We start from the raw sequence: 16,087 nt of genomic DNA on the forward strand, positions 1-16,087 counted from the left end.
GTTACTGTACCTCTTTTATTTAGTTCAACGGTTGATCACATATGCGCACATGGGAGGAATAACTCTAGTAGCACATACAAACACATGTTATGTGTGCATGTTTTACTTTGACAAAGACATCGATTGAGTACAGAGATGGTTTTAAGTGGTTGAGGGTACATACATAGTATGAACAAAGACAAACTGAGCAACACCCAAAAATGTACACATACAGTGGTTATGCGTGTCCCTCCACGTACAATAGCAAGAGTCACAGTTAATCAGGATGGCTTTTAGAGTGGGAGCATGTTCTTATTTGAAGATAAGGATTAGTAGGAAACTTAGGACATGTGACACACTGACTGTGTCCCTTCTGGTCTCAGGAGTCCATTCACAGAGTGTGTGTGTGTTTTCTCGAAGGGTCCACGGTGTGGTTCTTGTGTATTGCAACTTAAAAAGCAGCATGGCTTTTGGCTTATTTTCTCCCACATCACTTCTACACAGCAAAAGCAAAAAAAATCAGATGTCGGTTAACTCAAAAATCAAATTGCATCTCTTTATTGTTCAACAAGGTAAACTGTACCTCGGTCTCTGTGCTACCTGCCTCCGAGTCAGGATCCTGTAAAAGAAAAGTCAAACCGACAGCACAGGTGCCATTTAGACCAAAAATATATTGTGCAAAACGACACTCCTCATCATGACATGATAGAACACTTAAGATAATCTGCTCAACTGTCTAGACTTCTTGACACACTCACGTCGGACTTGTCTTTGTCTTTGACTTGTCTTGCATCAAGGGTGAAATAGATGCTTGAGTCTAAACCGAGCGACTCGCTGTCCTGTGGTAAATACACAATGTTCTCCCTCGATCAGTTAAAGGGGGATGCTGCTTGGGTGGGATAGGGGCAGATATCATCTTCTGTCAAATATCTGACTGTACTTTACTGAGAATTAAAAGGCGCTGCACTGGTCTTAAGTGGTATGGGTAGAAACAGCAATACTCTGGTGCTGTTAATCTAATGAGTTGTGTCCTGGGGGATTTCTGGCTGTAGTGTATTTGGCATTGGTGACTGAATACCATACAGATGTCTGCCTCGTGTCTGTCTGGACTAATAAATGTCCATCTGCTGCCATCGTGTGTTCAAACTGAGCAAGGAAAAACACAAAAGATCTTACCTGCGCATGTGTATCTGTGTATTTGAATTTCATGTTCTTGTAAAATTCTCTTTTTGGTAACAAATAGAGCAGCACCAGGTCACAAACTACAGTTGCCTGAAAAGAAAGAAAATAGAAATCTGAATCTCATCAGTTTTGATTTGAGTATTTAATTGACAACGTGCAATCCAACGCTATGGGCAAAACTCAGGTTATAACTTACCACTCCAAAGATTCCTACTCCAGAGCCTATCGCTGTCAGCGTGGGGATGATATCAAATTTTCGTGCCTGTGAAGGACAACAGTTCAATGGTAGAGAATTTTTTTTATTATTATTTTTTCAATGAGAACGTTATATCAAAATATACATTCATATCACTCACCAGTGACTGCACAATGATGTCAATCCTGATGCCAAACACTTTGAAGAGGGTTCTTTTTTCAGTTTTGTCCTCCATATAATGCTTGGCAAACCTAAAAACAGTCACTGGAATTATCACAAGTTACATGAACTGTAGCCTGTTTGTCAAACGCAGGTGCTAAACATTAATTATGTGTTTAGCTCTAAATTACAGTACAGGTGCATTTGTACTTTCATTTTCACGCCTTCTTCCTAATTTTCTAATTCTTTGTCACTGATAAGAAACTATGAAATGCTACCCATACAATTACTGCATAATCAACACCCTTAAAGCCAATTAGCTCCACTTAAATAAAAGCTGTGCCAATTCAGATTGTATTCAGCGACAAGAAATGAATAGAGTGCCATGCTGAGCTGTATTGCTGAAGGCAAGTAAACATCATAAATTTCAGGCAGCTTGTACATAACAGACCTGAAGCAGAGCAATAACAGGCGCAAACAATGACTCCACTCCAATCAGTGAGTAAATGCTATATATGGTGACAGTAAGTCAACAAGAAAATAGACACTTCTATCAGCAGGCTTTATGGATACTAGTCAGACAGATTGAAAGTAAAATAATAAAACCCTCCTGAGCAAGCTGTCTTACAACAAAAAACCAAGACTGGCCTCTTTAGATAAAAAGAAAGCGACGCAGCGGAGTATAACGATTGCAAACAGAACCCTTCCTCCATTGAGGAGCACCTTCTTTCAAATCATTCAAAATTATAATCATCTGGTCCTGACAAGGTCTTAAAATTAGATGAACAACAACAACATATTACACTGTGGCGTCACATATCCAACAAAAAATACAGAAAGCTGAGTGTGAAACACTAATCTTACTGCTTCCATGGAATTAAGATGGTAAATAATTGTTTTGTTTTTTTAAAAAACGGTTAAATCATCACCAGCAAGAACCTCTATAAAAACAGACGTTTTGCTGTTCTGGAGCAAATGCCAAGGAGGAAAGACATCAACAATGACTGCAATTAAAGCAATTATGAAAGCAAATATTCCAGTCCATCAATTGGGGAAGGCGATTTACAACCAATTAGGAATGAAAGTGGAACAATTACACTGTGAAAGATAATTACAACTCTAAAGTGGGTGGCTGTACATATGCAGGGCTCACATGGAGATTTTGTGTGGTGCTACATCCCACAACTGTAGTGTAATACTGCAAACTCCTGCGTTTCTAATATTTTACTCAGTTTAGTACATTCACGCACCTGAAGTTGTATCCCACTGATGCTCTGGCTTTGTCTTTTTCATCTGGGTTTCCATACAGACCATGAAATCTGTACTCTGGTTTACAGTGTTTTACATCCACATCCAGGTTACATGTCCAGTCAACGACAATTCCAATCGCACCTCCCTGTCAGAACACAAGCACATAATACAGAAGTCCCAAACAGAAAGTAAATCTGATAATGCGCAGGTGAATCATGCCCAGTTATTCCCAGCAGCAAACTCACTTTGTGAGCTAGTGTTTCAAAGCTAAAGCCAGACAGTTGAACTATGTCTCCCAATTTGAATATAGGACAGAGTGGATCATCCTCTGGATGATAAGAGCATTTGCTGATGTAGGAAGCATCTATACCCTCGACCAGGTTAGTCCTGTAAACACATATGAATATTATAAATCACAGTACATGAAGACATGATTGTGCCAAAGTACATGTGCTAGCTTAGATACAATAAATGCTGATTTTCTTTGTGACTTTTAAACTTGCTTTCCTAAAATAATTCAGATCATCTCAGTAAGATCTTTGATAGGCAAAAGTCCCCACAGCAGACACTCACTTATTAAAAATAATAAAATAAATAACCCATGAGTACATCATCAGACAAGAGTAATCTCTTGAATAAAACTATTGAAGCAACCAATTAAAAATATGTGACAGTGTGTTTAATCAATTTCAGTCTTTTATGGAGTTGAAACAGCTTATCTCAAAACCTCTCATACAGTTATCCCTGTTGTGAAAATGTGCAACATCTGCTGACTTTGATTCAGTTTGGTGTAAATGAGATCCATCACCTTGTGACGCCAAATAAAGGGAAAGTCACAGAATTTTTGATGAACAGTGTGTAGTTCTCTGCAGACATCAAATTAGGTGGACTGGAATGGAAAGAAGAGAATCAAATTTTACTTCATGTTGTTTCATCAGGCATTTTTAATTAAATACATAGACAATTATGTAATCTAAAAAGAAAAGATGCATTCGATCCATTTAGCTGCAATAATCAAGGTCCAATCAGATTTAATGAGACACGGTATCTGGGCAAATAGTATTTTCAGCCTAGAGAAGATCCTAACTCAATGAAATTACCTCACAATATCTAGGCAGCAGGCATCACAAGAGCTGATTCAGATTCTCTAGAATCTGAGAGATTCTCTCTCAGAGGATGAGCTTCAGTGCGCCCTTTATTATCTTCTTTAGCATAAGAAGTGTTGGACCATGCTCTATGATAGAAAGGAGATAATTCCATCACAAAATTCTTTGTGATCAAATCTTTCAAAGCGACGCTGGATTATTTTCATCCTTTCCAGTCGTACTAAACTGTGATTCTTGTAGATATGAGGACAGGAGGGTGACAGCATTATCCTTCACCCAGGCACCTCTTTCTTTCCTTTTTTTAATTACGAGCCATGACGATAAAGTAATACTTTGCATATCGTATTGTACTAATATGACGTATTGTACTAATATGACGCCTCTGTTTAACAAAGTAATAAAACTGCATTAGAAAAAGTATCTGGAGTACTTTTTGTAGCGTATTTATTGAAAAATTTTAGTTTCAGTGTTACAGACCCTCATCACAGCTTAGTGAAAGTGTGGTTGGATTCCCATTCATTAAATCCTGAAGAATCTCCCCTACTTTACTCAACCCCAAGACGCTGTTCAACAAGATCAAGAAAAAGAGCTAAGTAAAGGACAACAGGAGGTAATTTTTTTTTACTATTCAACCGAACTGAATCTGTTTACGCCCAAGTTTTAGACCGCTCAATCGTGACATCTAAACCTTGCTTGCTATGTTTATGCTGATTGGAGGTTACTAGCTGTAAAATATTCCCATGAGTTAATGTACCAAGTTTTCCTGATAATTCATCACTGAAAAAACAACAAATCAATATTTCACCCTGCTTGTTATCAAAAATAACTAAGAGAAAAAGGTGTAGGTCGAAGAAAATAGTTTTCCCACAGCTCTGCCGCTGGGAAACCTACCAATTCAATCTTAGCTTTACAGATAAAGTATTTAGTGTGTCCACATACTACGGTATTTTGCGATCATCCTCGACTGGGCACCAAGCCAACACCTCACAGGTCTTGGTGGTTTGCACACAGACTCCAGTCATATGTCCTTGAACAGGAGAACAAACAAGACCTCATTATCAAATGCAAAACCTCAAATTGGAACAAGCATTACGTAAAAGTACAACATGTGCTCCGAGCAGCAGTGAGAAAAGGGTGTAGGCTTTAACATTAAAATAATTTTAATGTTTTATGCCTCCATTTTTCATCATATCTTGAACCAACATCATCAGCAGCAAGCAAGATATAAAAGTGAAGCAAAGCAAATGCTGAAATGGCTGTTTCCTTTATCTTCTTCTGATCCCAACATGCAATATCTGCGCATGCGATTAGCTTTGCTGCAATCAGTTCCTCTGATCATGAACTCGATAAGTTCGGAGACAATTTTCCAGCAGGCATTTGGTCTCTCAGCACCGGTCTCTGACCTTTCGCTCAAGCCCACCAGTCTGTTTAGCTGCAGGGGACCCCCACATGCTTAGTTGTCTACAAGCATAAAGACAGCTTGCTGCCTCTGAAGAGACATTGGCACCTAAGGGGGAATTTGACTGGTATAAAACAGACAGATCTAAAGCTTTGGTCTTATTGAAGTGGATGTGGGACACAAAGGACTCAAAAAGCTCAGAATAGAGTTCTGAGACAGATGGACTACAATAAATTTATGTAACTGCTCTTTGAACTCACCAATGATACTGTATACGTTTGGAACTCTTAAAAACCCTCTGAGAGACTAATTGTTTTTAATATCGCCATGCGGTTATATGTCAGCTCACATATATGTGTAATTCTGCATTGCTTATATGGTCTTACATAAAATCTTCCCATTCATGTGTCTGCTTGCTTAAGGCAGGGTTTTACTTGCTTGCTTTAGTGATCCACATGCCACAATGCGAACAAGTACACCAAATGTTTGGTTGCTAAGACTAAGATTGTTGATTTTAGTCTCTTTTTTTCCTAGTGCTGGACAAGAGCAAATCATTGCTTACATATTAATGTTTACCTTAGCAGTGATGTATGGGTCTGTTACCATTCCAAAAAGCCAAAGCCCATTTTACAAATACACTGTACCGTAACTGACACGATACCCTGCCTACCTCAGAGAAAGACCATATGATCATTGTCTTTAGCAAAGTTTCAGAGCCGCTTTTGACAAAACAAAACAAGATATGAATAAGCCAAAGATCCGGACTGATCTGAGATCTTGACACAGACGGTTACTCAGTGAGGACTTCTGAGGTCACACACTGTCGGGCCGTCAAGATTTACCATGTCCCGTACGTTTGAATCTCCCTTCTTCACAGTCAGCATCTGAACTGCAGTTGTTATGGCCTTGGAGCTGTTATAAACAAGAGAATGGGTCAGTATGTGTATACCACTGTGGAATGTGGAAGTGAAGAAATCAGTAGATTCTGAAGAGGAAAACAATATAACAACGTGTGAACTAAGTTTTAAATTCACTGCAGTATTCTGCAGTCTACACAAACTTTAATCTCTGCCACATTGAGCCCTTTAAGTCAAAAAGTTTGGGGGGTGGGGAGGGGGGTTCGGCAACACAGCAGCAACACAGCTGCCCAATTACAGAAACAGTCCTGGAATGAGACACGATTTCCGTTTTGTTTTACTATATATGGCAGTGGGTAAGTCATGATACAGAGGGAGAGAAAGTCAGGGACAAAGAGAAACAATTAAAGGGAGTCTATTCACGTACCTCTGGACACTTTCCCATCGCCTGACCTTCAGTTATGATGTAGTTCGTCATTACAACAAAAGATGAGTCTCCCTAAAGTTTTCAATTGGAAAAAAAAGAAAAATTTTAAATTTTTTTGTGTTATTTGTGCCATAAAATCACATAGTAAATTATGCAATGGTTGTTATGCCAAATGCTAATGTTAATGACATAAGCAGCCTGTTAAATATGACCTACTTCTACTTGTAGTTAGCCTGCTATAAAAACACCTGCACAATAAAAACCTTTAAATCCCAAAGAATCAGAATCTTCAAAGCTTTTATTCTCATGTTTGTACTGTTAGCATTAAGCCAGTACACCGTTACCTTCAGTCAAAATAAAACATATCTTCTGGTAGCCTGGCTGAGACCACAGGTCAGCTTTGTTTCTCACATCATTTGCTGGACTTAAGATAACTTAATAGTTAGCGTAAAAGATAGCAAATAACTCAATAGGTTGTGTGTGCAAGTACCCCTCCAGCAGTTATTAATCCATGAAAATTCATGTGTGTTCCTCAAAATTATACTTATTAAGGTTTTTTCCTAGAAAAATTCCCTCATGACCTTTAAATGGCTTCAATATGACAGTTCTTGACAGGTCAGAGGTGCTCTGATGACTGAAAGCAGACATCCCCCAGCCATTGCATTGATGGCTTATTTTTCTCATGTCTGCTTATAGACATCTTGGTGAACATTAAATATTTTTAGTTGAAGATGACTTTAATATTGTAGTAGCAACAACAGAGAAGCAGCAAGTAAGATCTGGAGTAACTGTAAAGTAAAAAGTCCATATCAGGGTCCAGTCGGGATGGATGGGATGGTAAACCATTGGATTACAACACAGGAGACTTTTTCTGTTTAAGGGTGTTAATTATCTTAATCATGATGATGAAGGTGCTCAAATCTAATATAATTTATTCTAAACCTAACTGAATGCGAAGAAGATATTTGTGCAGTATGAGCCCCTCTAACATTGTGACCACGGCTAAACTGGTAGGGTGGTCGTCTTCCAATTTGAAGGTCAGTTGATAGATTCCCAGTTGATCTGTATGTCAAAGTATCTTTGGGCAAGGCACCAAATTATGATTGTAGAGGTCATATTTATTAGTCCGAGATGAAAAATCTGTGATTGGTCAAGTCTGACAACTTGTGAAACTTGTGAAAGAGCTCAACCTTTCCCCAAACCCAATTGGCTCCAGCTATTCTCTGGGTATAATTTCAAATTAAACTGCAGCTTTTCTTGGCTTTCGAAAATTGTGAAACATGTAAAATTTGATTTGGATCCTTTGTCACCCCACAGAAATGTTAGTAGATGTAATGTTTTACCACTGGACAGAGCCAGGCTTGTAGTACCAGATATCTTTTGCATTTTTTCAGTGCAAATAGGCCTAATTAGCACCTGCACTCTTCCACTGCCGAATGATGGTGTTGATATGGGCAAAATATTTGGCATTGTCTTGCTGTCATATGCTAGATATATGCTTTCCAGATAGCAACATATGATACTCCAAAACCTAATCTATAAACCAGCATTAATGGTGCCTTAATTCAACTAATTGAGTTTGGTCCCAGAGAGCAATGCTGTGTTTTTGGATCTTGTTTAAGTAATCTTTTTCATTGCATGGTATAATTTGAACTGTTATTTGTATATGCAGTTACAAACCGTAATCTGTAGTTTTCTATGTTTTCTAGAGGCCATGCAGTAATTTCCTCTACATAATATTAGAAAATTAAATACAGCCATATGTGTTGTCTTTGCAATATTTTCATTTAGGTTTAAGGTTTAAATTATTTTCATATCATTGTATGGTTTTTATTAAACTTTTGGTGTAACTTGGTTCCATGAAACATTTCAATACATGACAAGAAAGTAATTTAGTATGTTTCCAAAAGAAAAGTTCAAACTGTTTTTCTCAGGCTGTTCAACCAGTTATCTCTGTAACTGCTTTACATAATATTTGTATTTGTATTTTTGCTTTTATCTTTTGTTCCCATGGGAATTTTGAGGTTGGTATTGTTGGTGTCTGTACCCTGGAAACAACCCGATGGATCCTGCTCTACAACATACAGTGATGCCTTGGTAATTCTCTTACAATAAGGTGGATTTTATAATAAAGCTGTTAGCTGTTTTATACTTGATCAAAGCTTGTGCTGAAAAAAGAGACCTTTTCACAATGTTAGTTGGGATTCTCATATTTGTAGTAATTCAAAAAAAGGTCCACACCCAAAAGTCAAAGTTAACATGACAAATGTCATTGTCTCATCTTCAGTTCTTTCCTACAGATAGAACTTGGCAACGTTGGGCAAACAAATGTTTTTGACCACAGTATCACTTTTGGTTGGCTGTTTGCTCAGCTCTTGCATGCAATGCCTTTTGGTGACACCTTCGTGTTGACAAAGCCACATTATTATTAGGGCCAAGTTATAAAACCTGCCGTAACTTTCACTCTGTTGTGTTTTTTGACTGGAAAGTAATGTGAAAAAGAAAGTGCACTCTGTCAATTCCCAAGTTTTACGCTAGAGAACATGATTAGAAATGATCTAATCCGTCCAGTTGATACAATTATGCAAAAACGGCATCAGTTGAAAAATAGGACCTGACAGCTAACATATTATTATCTAAAAAAAACTAAAGTGCTCTCCATGATTTAACAGGTTGTAGAACCTTTAGCAGCAATGTTTTGTGTATGATGTTGTCAGTCTCTTACGTCACCTCTTCTGTACAACATTGCTTTAATTCCTTAAGCTTTTGGTCATTTGGTCCTTTGGTCTTTGCAACACCTTGATTCTTGTCTTTCTCAGACATTCTGTTGTAGATTTGCTGCTTTGTTTGGGATCATTGTCCTGTTGATGAGCCAGTTTCAGCAAAGCTTTAGCTGTCGGATAGATGGCCTCTATGTGACTCTATAATGCTTTGGTACAAACCCATATCATCATCCCTTTGCCACCATGCTTGACAGTTTGTATGTGGTGTTTGTGCTGATATGCTGTGTTTGGTTTTCACCTGCTGTGCTGCTGTGCATTATGACCAAACAGCTCCACTTTGGTCTGGTCTGTCTGTTTAGTATGTTCAAATGTAACTTTACAAACCTCAGCTGTGCTGCCATGTTCTTTTTATCTGAGATGATTACTTGGTGATGCATATAACCTTAGGAGTGACAGAGAAAGACTTTCTTTTTCGTGTGACTTTATACTATATATATATTTCAAATACAACACATATTTCAACAATGCAATGATTTGAACAGTGACCAGTTTTACTTTCATGAGGAGAGTTTTGATGCGAGCTGTCTGACTCAGCTTGATGTTTATTCTCTCTGACAGTTTGATTCATGGTCTGTGGATCTTGACTTTATTTGACTCTGACCTACATTTACGAAAATCCAAACAATGATCTCTCGCTTGTTCCAGGTCCAAAACAAATTTTTATCAAAATAACACCAATGTGACAGGCGCCTATTAAATCCTTTTCCATGCATGTGAAACTTGAGCAAACCAGTTACTGACCTGAGGAGGGAAGACGTAGTCGGCCACATCCCAGACTCTCTCACTCCCATTCACACTGGTGTAGCCCACTCCTTTCATTTTGGTGAAGACGGAGCTGACTGCTGTGTCTGTTGACTGGTAACCTTTCTCATAGATGAAAACCCACCTTTGCAAGACACATAGAGCATCCTGTCAGTTCTGTCAGCAACACATATTCACTCTCCTTCTCAACCCAACCATCCAACCCCCGACAGCAAGGGCATGTGTATGGATGATGTTAGCATGACGTTCACCACAGCCAGCAGCGTGCCTGACAGGACACATGTGCAACCGATTGTCCTTTCCGAAACAAAAGGACAGATCTGACACATTGAATCCCAGAATACAGATATTTAGCAGCATCAGTTTATAGTAGAAAGAGTCATAAGAGCTTTGCATTGGAAAGTGAAAGTAACTCAAGTTGAAATGAAATAATAGGCTTTATCACAGCTATAATCAATGAGAACACAGTGCTGATTACTGCTTGTGAACCATGATGAAAGTTTTCTACTGATAACACAGACAGGATTTCAGCTTGCAAGATTTTTGAGTGTGATAATGACTAGGTTTAATTTAGTTCACTTATTCAAGTGGCCATTTTATGTCACTGTATACCACTGCTACACCATACATTTCAAAGGGAGAGGCACAAGCTAGATTTAAGATTTTATATCAAAATTATACATCAAAAGCCTATAAAACATGTAGATCCTCGCCTGTTTAACTTGGTTCCAGTCAGAATCTTGTGTAGCAGCACAGATGCTACACTGTGTGCTACTTTGTGTGTTTGATAAAGAAGTCTGGGGATCCATTGCAGGACTTGTGGCTCCTTGTTAATTTTCACTTTACGTGTGTGTGTAACCAGGAGGTAGAGGCAACAGCTGGTATGCACAGAGAAGATAGCATATGCACACACAAATACTCGAACATGTACAGCTATTTTATAAAGGGTGTGAGGGTCAATCACCCGCTGGCAGGAAGCCCACAGGATAGTGTGTGGCCCAGCACATGTTAATTTGTCCCTGAACAGTCATAGAAACCTCACAGCAAACGAAACATCTTTAAAAATTGCGCAAAAGCTGCAATTTGTGTAAACAAAGAAAATCGAATTACGTAAATTTGGAACATACACTGAAGAGGAAGTGAAGAAAACTACAGAGCAAATTATGAAATAAGGGAAGCAAAGAGCATGTGAAAAAAACGCAGTCTGAGTGAGATTTGTATCTGCAGAGACGGAGAGAGAACAGAGAGGCAGGGAAGAAGCTCCTTGATGTGCAGACAGCTTTTCTTTCAACTGTTCTGTGGCGATGAGATTAGTCTTCATTTTGTGACAAAGACAGATTAGAATGAAAAAAAGCGTTCATACAAAAGCAAAAAAGTAAAGAAACAAGTTGACTGACACTGTTTTAAACTTTAAGTGACAAAAGAGGGACTTAATTAAAGGGTTTCTAATGCTTTGCTAAGGCTGCACTTTGTTAAGAGATTTGCCAGCAGCTGATTAATACACTTTCACTCAAATTTTGTTATTCATGTGGGATTCAATTGTGAGAGATTATTGTAAAGAACTGAAGGGTGGCTGCTCAAAGATACCTCCTTTTTCTTATGAGGATGAAGTTAGTAAGGTATAAAAATCTGGCAGTGAAGAGGGACAAAAAATCAAAAATGTATATTTTTTTTACTGACTGGAATGCATGTTGAGGACAATCTAAGACTGAAATGAAGATGAACATTCCCGTTGGGACAATTGGTGGCTCTCCGGTTCACTGCTCAGCGGCTGAGAGACAAGGGCTGACTTCTGTCTCTCTGCTGCTTGCATGTTGAGAAGAAGAAGCTCGGCAGCTTTAAAATCACATCTCCTCTCGTGGACATCGCCATCCAAACTTAACATGGCCTAATGGCTACAAAAGGCAGGTGACATAATTAAAATGAGTCAGAATAGAGGGCTGCACGCACAGGGAGGCTTGATATTTTAAAAAAAATTGCAGCTGTTCTCTCATTTTTCACTGTTTTCAAACTAACACCACAAATCATCAGCTTTTTTCACTTTTAGAATTCTAAAATAATCACCATAGACATATTTTTTTCCTGATTGCTGAAATCGCTCAGAGTAAAGCTCATGAAACCTGCACTGGGTCATCTCAAATCTCTTTCAACCAGCTCAACCTTGCCAGCAGCAAAACAGGGCCTTCTCAAATGAGTCTTTCTCTGTTCCATTTTAGGTGACCATCAACATCATCAGCAGAAGGTAACACGTCTCCACTGCGTTTGGCAACGAACTGTGCAGCAGTTGATTGTTATCTGTGCTAGCATATGCCTCAACGTGTTCGTCACAACTAACTCCCCAGGATTTGCTGTTCGGACATGCAGGGGAAAAAAAGAAGGAAAAAATAATAAAAATCCCACTCACATAAGCATCCCATGACTAAGGTCTAACTCACAAATACAGAAATTAAGGTGCTATGTTGTCAAGTGATATGAGATGAGGAGAAAAAAAAACCTCTCCCTTCTTCTGAGAAAATTTCCAGTGAACTCCAACATGTCAAATCAAGTGTGTTGAGTCAGTGAGTGGGTTAGTATATGTCAGTCAACAAGCATGCATGGTTTCTGTTTCAGCATGCAAAGAGTAGATTATCTCTGTCCTGTTATCTCAGGATTTTTCTCTACAACTGTCAGTCACTTGGTTTATGTGCAGCCTTTGTTTGCTGTGTCAATAGGACCTGGCAAGCTAAGTATGCATCTGTTTCCCACCCTGTCACCCCACAGAAGTAAAAAAACATATCTTTCTTGGATTTATTTTCTAGGACTGTTGTTTTTTTGCTTTGCTCAAAGGAAAGATTCTCTGCGAGCCAAAACATGCAGACCAATACAATCCCTACTCTAACTCCACTCCAGCGGCTTATTCTCTGAAGGGCAAAGAAAAAAAAAAAAGGTAAATGTGTGAGTCTTACCCAATGATGTAAGCCAGGACCCCCAACTGGATCAGCCGGCACACCACTCCTACCCTCCTGTTCCTCACCAGCACCTGGCGTGGGGTCTCGTATTCAAAGAAGAAGTCAGAGAGGGCATTGGCGATTTGGCTCTTCATCTTCTCCCACAGGCGGACCCACAATGAGGAGGGTCTCTGTCTTCACCCGACTCACATATAAAAAAAACAAGAACTCCCTTCTTCCTCTCCTGGTCGCTTTTGCCTCTGATATCTGTCGGATGGTCCTCTGCCTCCTCTCAGAAGTAACGTCTGACAAACTTCATTAGTAGTCCTGAAGTGGGAGACTACCTCCCTCCTTCGCTGCTCCCTCCCTCCCTTCCTCCCTCCCTCCCTTCCTCTCTGTGCACAGGGTCACTCTCTCCTCAGCCATTCTCTCCAGTGCATCTTCCTGTTTCTGCATCCTTTTGGCTTTTCAGTGCATCTTGCTAACACAATAAATTAGTGAAAAGACATCTGTTGGAATTCGGCCACAACTTTTTTTAAGTTTACATAATTCAACAGTTGTTACACAGGCAGAGCAAGCACCGGACCTCCTCCTCCTTACTTAGTGCAATCAAACCTTATCGTTGTGACTGACACTCTCTTCCTGCATGAGAGGCAGAGATACACAGAAACACAAACACACAGCGCATACTCACCAGTTCAGCCTTGTTTGCCTGCTCTCATGTTGTCACCAATTGTCAGACGTTAAGCCTTCTTATGTTTTATCATCGTTTTATGTGGGTGCATGCAAACAGTTTCTCTGACTCTCACAATCATATGCTGCGTGGAGCTTTGCTGTTCTAATCTTCACTCACAGGGGAAGTGAAGTGGCAATTTCGTAATTACACTAAAACTGAAACAGCTGGACTAAATTGGAATAATTTTTAGAAAAAAATGTTTCCCAAGAGAAAACTGTTTTTCTCATTTGAGTGAAGTGCCTCCAATCTCCAGAGATCCGAAAATTGGAAATCTGTTGGAATAACGTTTGAAGTCCAAATTGATATAAGGGTTAAGCCTTATTTTTCTACCCAAAACATATATGAATAAATGTTGGAAATTTAAACTAAATGGCTATGCAGAATCTCGTGGGTTTTGACAGGACTGTGAGGATTTTGCATGGATTTCAAAGGGGGCTGTATATGACCTAAATAAGCTCAATAATCCAATAGAAGCAATCTAATTGCGATTTGCACAACAGGCTTTTTTTTCTGACACTGTCAGATAAATTACTGAGAAAGAAGAGTGAGACTCCTTCTGAAATCATTTCATATTTTTGTAACGTTTCTGTGCTTGATATTTACTAGCATGTGAACTTATTTGAACATGGGAATACTTTGTGAGTTGTTTTTTAATATAATGCCATCATTGAATAATTAAATTAATAGTTGGACTCAAATCAAATGGCAGAGAGGAAATGTGCTGCAGTTTTTCAAGGATGTGATAAGTGTTGGTGGCAGACTTTTTAAATATTCAACTCTTACACCAGAGGCAGGAGGAAAATATGTAGGTCTGTGAATAGTTGAAGTAATAGTTTTTGCCACGAGAAGAATCTGGCTCTATACCTGTTCCCTCATTCACTGAATAGGGATCCATGAACATGCTAATTTTGTCTCACCCACATCGCCCAACAGCAGTTACTAGCTCACCCACGTCAAATCCCAGAATCTAGGCTCTGGCTAACTTCTTCTTGTATCTTGAGCTCGCTTCTCATTTCATTTGTTTCTGTCTTTGCATGCAAAGTGCCACCCTGTGAAGCTGTGAAGTGCCACCCTGCAGGCAGTCAGAGTTGGTTCCTCTAGTGTTCTACATTGAACATACGGGTTGTCTGTGAAAGCTCGGTCATCTTTTTGTCTTTAGCTTGGTTCTGGGCATGTTGAGGAGTACACACGATAAAATCCATTCTGTTGTCGGCAGAGTTCCGGTGTAAAACTTCTCCATCTCCGTGTTATTACGGAATAAAGACCAGCTAATATTACTGAAAAACCACAAAGCACACTCTGCTGTGTTTTTTTTTTTCAAAGTTCTTTTTTTCCCCTGTTTAATGTCTTCAAAAATTTACATGTTTGTCCAGTTTACCGGTTTATATAATACATGTACGACCAAACCCTTCTATCCTCAAGAGCTGTGTGTTCTTGCATTACTTGTGCATCCTTGCTAGCAGTTGGAAACTGTCTTTGCGGTGAGTTCAAGTGCTCTTTTGTTCACCCAGGTGGTGATGATGTGAAGTGACACAACAGAGTGCCTCTCATCACTGAAGATTCTCAAAACCTGTTTGGTGTGCATTCAAGACCTTACCAAAGGAGTTCCTACAATACTAATTAGGCCTATCAAAGCCTGGTTTCTGTAGTTCTCAGTGAGCAGGAGTTTTGAATCTGGTGTCTTTTGCAACATTCGTGCAGTTGCAAGGTGTTTTATATTTACCAGCACAGATTGGTTTGCCAAAGTTAAGAAAGGGAACAACTACGTGACTATTATAGGGGAGCTTTTGGTGGACAAATCATGGTAGTGATTTTTCACTTGTGACAGATAAAAAACACCTCAGCGTCACCTCAGCGTTGAGAAGAATGGGGGGATAGACTGTACAAAAAAGATGGACAATGTCAACTACAGTAAAGGAGATCAATGTGTAAGTAGTTTTCAATGTAATACCACTGGTGACCACTAAGAGTTGGCTCAAATACCTACACCTATTCATGTTATTGTTATCATGTTGTTAAATATTCCAGAGATGGTTTATTATTTACGTTCATGTTAATATTATGTTATATCAATGTATTTGTGACTTGTAATGTCTGGTTCGCATTATGTTTCATTCAAAATGTGCACAATTGATGCTGCAATTTAGTTCTATGGCAGCAAAAATTCAAGGAGATTAGTTTACATTAAACTAATGCCAATTACATTTAGGGGGAACGGGAATTTTATTGGTAATTAATCCAAAGATAGAAAATAATTTTTCACCTGATGGTGGTGTTACTTGATTAATTATTTTTATCTTCCATGAATTTCTCTTAACAAATT

At 38.9% G+C, this 16,087-nt stretch overlaps 1 protein-coding gene across 6 annotated transcripts; it reads right to left on the minus strand.

Annotated features, from left to right (window-relative positions):
• Nucleotides 1-3: 3 nt before the first annotated feature.
• On the minus strand, nucleotides 4-13,371 carry p2rx1 (purinergic receptor P2X, ligand-gated ion channel, 1). 6 transcript variants are annotated; one of them, XM_072375408.1, is made up of 14 exons: nucleotides 13,047-13,371; nucleotides 10,081-10,225; nucleotides 6,557-6,628; nucleotides 6,127-6,184; nucleotides 4,813-4,900; nucleotides 3,576-3,656; nucleotides 3,013-3,154; nucleotides 2,767-2,912; nucleotides 1,518-1,608; nucleotides 1,358-1,423; nucleotides 1,156-1,251; nucleotides 738-818; nucleotides 563-598; nucleotides 4-475 (listed from the first exon to the last, which is right to left on the minus strand). In XM_072375408.1, exons 1-14 carry the CDS (start codon nucleotides 13,181-13,183, stop codon nucleotides 470-472), a joined length of 1,245 nt encoding a protein of 414 aa, XP_072231509.1. In that variant the 5' UTR covers nucleotides 13,184-13,371; the 3' UTR covers nucleotides 4-469. The 6 variants fall into 6 exon arrangements, 4 of the variants coding, with proteins under 4 accessions (XP_072231509.1, XP_072231506.1, XP_072231507.1 ...); XM_072375405.1 differs by having other exon boundaries at nucleotides 6,115-6,184; XM_072375406.1 differs by having other exon boundaries at nucleotides 713-818; nucleotides 6,115-6,184.
• Nucleotides 13,372-16,087: the final 2,716 nt, after the last annotated feature.

Source organism: Leuresthes tenuis, unplaced genomic scaffold (genome assembly GCF_036924035.1).
Source record: "Leuresthes tenuis unplaced genomic scaffold, fLeuTen1.0.hap1 SCAF_21, whole genome shotgun sequence".
Classification (NCBI taxonomy): domain Eukaryota; kingdom Metazoa; phylum Chordata; class Actinopteri; order Atheriniformes; family Atherinopsidae; genus Leuresthes; species Leuresthes tenuis.

Excerpts from the sequence above, each read along its gene's own strand:
- p2rx1 (XM_072375405.1), bottom strand. The coding sequence starts at position 13,183 with ATGAAGAGCCAAATCGCCAATGCCCTCTCTGACTTCTTCTTTGAATAC. Across the intron at positions 10,226-13,046 it reads GTCCTGGCTTACATCATTGG|GTGGGTTTTCATCTATGAGA; the intron begins GTAAGACTCACA and ends TGTCTTGCAAAG. Across the intron at positions 3,657-4,812 it reads GATGATCGCAAAATACCGTA|TCCACCTAATTTGATGTCTG; the intron begins GTATGTGGACAC and ends TTTCCATTCCAG.